The sequence below is a fragment of the Colobus angolensis genome, unplaced genomic scaffold (genome assembly GCF_000951035.1).
Source record: "Colobus angolensis palliatus isolate OR3802 unplaced genomic scaffold, Cang.pa_1.0 Scaffold359, whole genome shotgun sequence".
NCBI lineage: Eukaryota > Metazoa > Chordata > Mammalia > Primates > Cercopithecidae > Colobus > Colobus angolensis.
Window position 1 is genome coordinate 1,902,166 of NW_012116921.1, and position 6,153 is coordinate 1,908,318.

Consider the following 6,153-nt stretch of genomic DNA (forward strand, 5'->3'; position numbering starts at 1 on the left):
CGGAGTGCGCCGGCCGCCATACAGCTGTGGCTCGGCACTGGCCCCGGCCCGGGCGAACCCGGCCTCGGAGCCGCGTCCTGAGGGCTAGGCGGGGTGCCGAACAGGGGCTGCCCCAGTGTCTGAAAGCGTCAGCTGACCTCGGGCTTCTGGTTGCGATGTCTTTGCCCTGCTCCCCTGCGCCTTGTCGGCTGAGTTTCAGGTGCGTTCCCTACTGTAGGGAGGGAGCCCTCTGTGAGCGGAGTGGGTACCGGTCCCTCGGCTGAACTCTTGGGGTCCTTAGGGAAGTTCAGTGCCGTCCACAACGTGCCCCCGCCGCGGTCTCCGTCTCTGCCAGCAGTACCAGTTAAGAAATTCTTTCTGATCGGTCCCTGTGGAAGATGGGAAGAAATACGATTTAACAGCCTATTACTCCCCCGACAACCCCGCATATCCCCCCCACTCCTGTCTCCAACCCGTTTTTTTTTTTTTGTTTTTTTGTTTTTTTTTGGGATTCTCCCCGCGGTGGGATGCTGGGGGTTGGGCAACTAGGGCTGGAAGTTTACGAAGTTTACGTAGTTTACGTGAGTGAAGAATGTAGTCACCTCTTGAGAATTCCCCTTGCTTATATGCTTTTGAAAACGCCAAACCATTCCAGCTGTTTGTAAACTGTGAAACGTTCTACAAATGCATTAGCATTGGCATTTATAAAGAAAATGACGAAGTTGAGAGGTTATAGTTGGTTACTGCAATGACTTAGAGATACTCATTTTATAGTTATTAAAGCACAACGTGAACAAAGTTGGCAGAGAGATAACAAGGTAAAAATAGCATAAGGATATGTCCTAACAAAATGTCCTTGGTAAAGACACAGGTAAAGAAAAGAAGCCATAATAAAGAAATCAGTTCCCTGACCAAAGCAACGGGAACATCATTCATCGTTAAATTTTGTTAATGAATTCATGTAGCAGCGGCCCATTGGCCTGCGAGTCACAACATAACTATGTCTTAGGTAATGTGATTAAATAAACTTAAGTATTTATACCATCTTAGTCACATGTTATTGAGTGGACCACATAATTTCCCCCTCTAATATTATCCTTTTACAGGTTAAATTGATGCAGTAAGAAAACTGTCTCGAATTCTTTTGAGTTTGGGGTATTGTTAAGAAAAAATGCATAATTAATCAAATGAGAGAAAGGTTTTTTTGGAGGGAGGTATAATTTGTATAAGTAAACTTTGACTAACCAATGTAGCTGTTTAAGTTTCTTCTTCCTTACAGCAATTAACACCGTATTTTTGCAGATATTTTATATTTTGACTAATGCTTCTGAGGAACAATTTAAAGAAAAATGCATGCAATTATGTAGTTTATCTGCAACAATTCCCTCAAATAATTCTAAGCTAAAACCACAACAAAATTATTTTAAATCCAGTTTTCCTCATTATAGTTATAATGTAATCCAGTTTTAATAGAAGATTCATACTTTAAAATCCATTTTCGATTGAAATGTAATGAATAGCAATTTTTCCTGCTCATCTTAAAATGGAATTTGTGCTATTTTTGAAAATTTGACATGTAAGGCTGATCACTGTCAAAATGTATGTCATCTTAAGATGACTATATTTAGCATCAACAAAGGAATGCATTATCTAGGTTTTTGAACAGTATTTTTCCCCTGAAATTTCACTTGAAGTATTTAGGTTAGGGTTTCATTTTTGAGCAGAATGAAAACTAAATATGCATATTTGGAAGAGATTAATTGGGGATTCAGACTGCTTAGAATATGAGCGGCCTATAAAGACATACTTCAGTTATTAAAAAAAAAATACCTAAAAGACAAAAAAAAGGGGGGGATTATTTAAATATGAGAGTTGTACACACCTAAAAGAAAAACAATAATGCAATGAATGTGGAAAAGTATGTAACATAGGTAAAAGTCTAAATGTTTTTATAGAAGAGAGGACTTTTAGTATGTTTTATAGTTTTATAGGCCACACACACACAGAACATCTTGGTAGTTTATAATATGGAGAGAAAATGATTTATAACATTCTTAACAACTTCACATATTTCTGTTCTTAATCAGTCTGTGGTCCATATCACCTGTGTAGTTTCATGTTCTCTTTCTGGGTTTATAATTGCATAGTTACATATTATATACATTTGAAATGGCTACATTTTCCTTTTCTGTTTAAATATTCAGTGTATAGTTTGGCTTAATTTATAGTAATTTACTTTCTATATTCTAGGGTGGGTGGATTTGTACCCGGAAATCCACCTTAAATTTTAGTTTAATTTGTATTATAATGTTAATACACCATACTATATTTATGGTTAAAAATTATGGAGAATGGAAAAAGGGGCTCTTGTAATCTGACACCCTTACTGTTAGGATTTTGATATATTTCCTTTTAATCTTTTCCCCATGCATAGAATTCTTTCTTTTTGCATTGGCCTATCTCAATAAAACAACATGTGAAGGCATCCCATGCAGTGTCTGCCATCCAGTAACTGCTCAACAGGTGATTCTTTTTCTTCCTCCTTTATTTCCTTCTTGACATCTCTTCCTTTTTACTCTTAGATTAGAAGACAAGCAGATTGGGGCTCCCTATGTGAGGTTTTGAGGTTGGTGAAATTCACTTTTCACCATCCATCCTGGGCCTCTTCCCTGTCTTTTCTTCCCCTTTGACTTTGCTTCACTCTTTCTGGCCAAAATAGGCCTCCCCTTTGACCCTTTCCATTTCTCAGTGTTGTCTGTTCATTTAGACTAAGGCTATGGCAGTCAAAAAGTCGACAGTCAAAAAGACACCTTTTACTTCCTGATTACCAAGTGTAGGAAAAAAGGTAAAGAAAAAAAAAAACCAAAAACCAAAAAGACACTTTTGGGGCTGGGCATGGTGGCTCATGCCTGAATTCCCAGCACTTTGGGAGGCTGAGGCGAGAGGATCCCTTGAGCCCAGGAGTTCGGGACCAGTCCTGGCAACATAGTGAGACCCACCCTCATCTCTACAAAAAATTTAGAAATTAGCCAGACGTGGTGGTGCATGCCTGTAGCCCCATCTACCTGGGAGGCTGGGGCAGGAGGATCGCTTGAGCTCAGGAGGCTGAGGCTGCAGTGCACCATGCTTGTACCACTGCACTCCAGCCTAAGTGACAGAGTGAGGCTCTGTGTCCAAAAAAAAAAAAAAAAAAAAAAAGACACTTTTAGCCACAGGCATACTTAAAACTTGGTACAGTTTACATTAAAATATCGATTTACATCCTCTCTTGAAAAATTGGAAAATCTGGGCAAAATCTGGGTTCACTTTTTTAAAGAAATTATTTTTATTTCAACAGCTTTAGGGGTACCAAGTAGTTTTTGGTTACATGGATGAATTGTAAAACTGTGAAGTCTGTATGGGTTTTTAGTGTACCCGTCACCCAAATAGTGTGTATTGTACCTAAAAGTTCACATTTTTGCATAGGAACAATACACTGGAACTAAATAGTGGCTGCCCCACAGACAGGCAGGTCACATGCTCTCCATTTGACATAGTCTCTGAGATTCCCTATTGTTTTAAACAAGTCATACACTCATTTACATTACCTGCCAATTATATTACATAACATTACCTTACATTACATTTACATTACCTGACCCTGAATACTTGAGTATGCAGTCCCCGATCTAAGTATTAGGGCAAGTATATCTAATGCATCATATGATGGAAAGTCTGCTGCACTTAGCAATAGTAACTGGGACTTTAAACATTGTAGATATATTTTGGTTAGCAAACCTCTTAAATAATATGATCATGGGAGTGGGAGAAGAGGTTAGCATTCATTGACACTAATTATTAGTGTCAATTAGAGCTGGAAGGGACCATATATTGCTAACCAAAACAAATAAAATACTTTCCCTGGCGGGATTTTAGAAAGCATAGGGGATATATTTCTGCTAAAGAAATATTTCCTAGGATCTCATAAATCATTGTTTTCTTTTTCGTTTTTTGGTTTTTTTTTTTTTGAGACAGTGTCTTGCTCTGTCACCTAGGTTGGAGTGCAGTGGCATGATCGTGGCTCACTGCAACCTCTATCTCCTGGGCTCAAGTGATCCTTCTACCTCTGCCTCCTGAGTAGCTAGGACTACAGACATGCATCACCCTGCCTGGCTAATTTTTTTTATTTTTTGTAGAGACAGAGCCTCACTATGTTGCCTAGGCTTGTCTCAAACTCATGGTCTCAAGCAATCTTCTTGCCTTGGCCTCCCAAAGTGCTTAGATTACAGGTGTGAGCCACCATGCCTGGCCTTCTTAAAAATTCTACTCCCAGTCCATTTCAGAAGTGTTTGGGAGAGTTTTTGTGACTCCTACAGCTTGGCTATAAAGAGGAGTTTACTATTTTTCTTTTGCCTCCCCATCCCACTGACATGTTTGGAGCCAGAAATCCAGGTCTTCCTGTTCCCAGTTGTGTCCTTCAATGAAAGACCATCCTCCACGTGCAGAGATGGTGAGGAGGCCCAGACTCCAGTGATTACCACATCAATTTGCTTGGGAACAGAATTCCTGAAGCCTCAGATTTCTGGTTGTTCATGGTATTTAGTTTAGCATAAACCCACCCCGTTTTATTTTTTATTACTTTAGTTAATGCATCTAGATCATCAGTCTTCCTTTTGTACATAAGAATCATGTATCTTATTTGGGATAATTTTGGATCAGACAGTTTTCCTGTTATCTCTGTCATTCATTCACCACCTCAAATATGAATAGAGCTTGTACTATGTCCTAGGTGTTGTGAGAGACACTAAAACTATAGAGAGGAATAGAGCAGTTCTTACCTTTCAGGGGCTCATAGTTTGGTGGATGTACTTTGAAAAGTATCACAACTATCATATAAGGGCAGAGTGTTATTTATACTTATTGCAGAAGGATATCAAGGCAGGTTGAAAGATTCAAAAAATTCTTAATTTTCTTTCTTTCTTTTTTTTTTTAGATGGAATTTTGCTCTTTTGCCCAGGCTAGAGTGAAGTGGCACCATCTCGTCTCAGTGCAATCTCCACCCCTGGGTTCAAGTGATTCTCTTGCCTCTACCTCCTGAGTAGCTGGGATTATAGGCACTCGCCACGACACCCGGCTAATTTTTGTATTTTTAGTAGAGACGGGGTTTCACCATGCTGGCCAGGCTGATCTTGAACTCCTGACCTCGTGATCTGCCCACCTTGGCCTCCCAAAGTGCTAGGATTATAAGCATGCACCACCACACCCAGCCTTTTTGTGCTTTTAGTACAGATGAGGTTTCACTGTGTTGGCCAGGCTGGTCTCGAACTCCTGAACTCAGGTGATCCACCTGCCTTGGCCTCCCAAAGTGCTAGGATTACAGGTGTGAGCCACCGCACCTGGCATAAGATGCTTGGTTTTCAGTGAGGAATTATGTATTGGTAAGAGGGAAATAGATCACTACTACATCTAGGTGAAATAGGATCTAATTTCTTTTTTTTTTCCATAGGATCTAATTTCATATTTTTGAATTTCCATGAGGTTTATGACAGGTTTTATAGTATCATTTTTATTTCATTATTATTATTTTTTGGAGACAGGGTCTCCATCTTTCACCCAGGCTGGAGTGCAGTGGCATGATCAGGGTTCACTGCAGTCTCTACATCCCAGCTTCAAGCAATCCTCCCACCTCAGCCTCCCGAGTAGCTGGAACAACATGTGTGCACCACCACACCCGGCTAAGTTTTCTATTTTTTGTAGAGATGGAGTTTCACCATGTTGCCCAGGCCTCACCCTCCTAAAGTGCTGGGATTACAGGCATGAGCCACTGCACCCAGCCTATAGTATAATTTTTTTTCTTTTTTTTTAAGAGATGGAGTCTTGCTCCATAACCCAGGCTAGAGTGCAGTGGCATGATCTCAGCTAACTGCAACCTCCGCCTCCTGGGTTCTAGCAATTCTCCTGCCTCAGCCTCCCGAGTAGGTGGGACTACAGGCCCACACCACCATACCTGGCTAATTTTTTGTAATTTAGTAGAGATGGGGTTTCACCATGTTGCCCAGGCTGGTCTCGAACTCCTTAGCTCAGGCAATCCACCCGCCTCGGCCTCCCAAAGTGCTAGAATTACAGGCGTGAGCCACCACCCGTGGCCAGCCTATAGTGTGTATGTGTGTGTGTGTGTGTGTGTGTGTGTGTGTA

The 6,153-nt window shown here is 40.7% G+C and overlaps 2 protein-coding genes across 2 annotated transcripts in view; one reads left to right on the top strand and one right to left on the bottom strand.

The window, feature by feature from the left end:
- LOC105519725 (putative uncharacterized protein NEXN-AS1) overlaps positions 1 to 629 on the bottom strand; it is a 1,162-nt gene extending 533 nt beyond the window's left edge. The window contains 3 exon segments of the mRNA XM_011953180.1: positions 1 to 37; positions 39 to 368; positions 582 to 629. Of these exon segments, the coding sequence (XP_011808570.1) occupies positions 1 to 37; positions 39 to 368; positions 582 to 629 (415 nt within the window).
- Positions 1 to 6,153, top strand: part of NEXN (nexilin (F actin binding protein)) — a 57,911-nt gene that overhangs the window by 328 nt on the left and 51,430 nt on the right. The window lies entirely within an intron of this gene.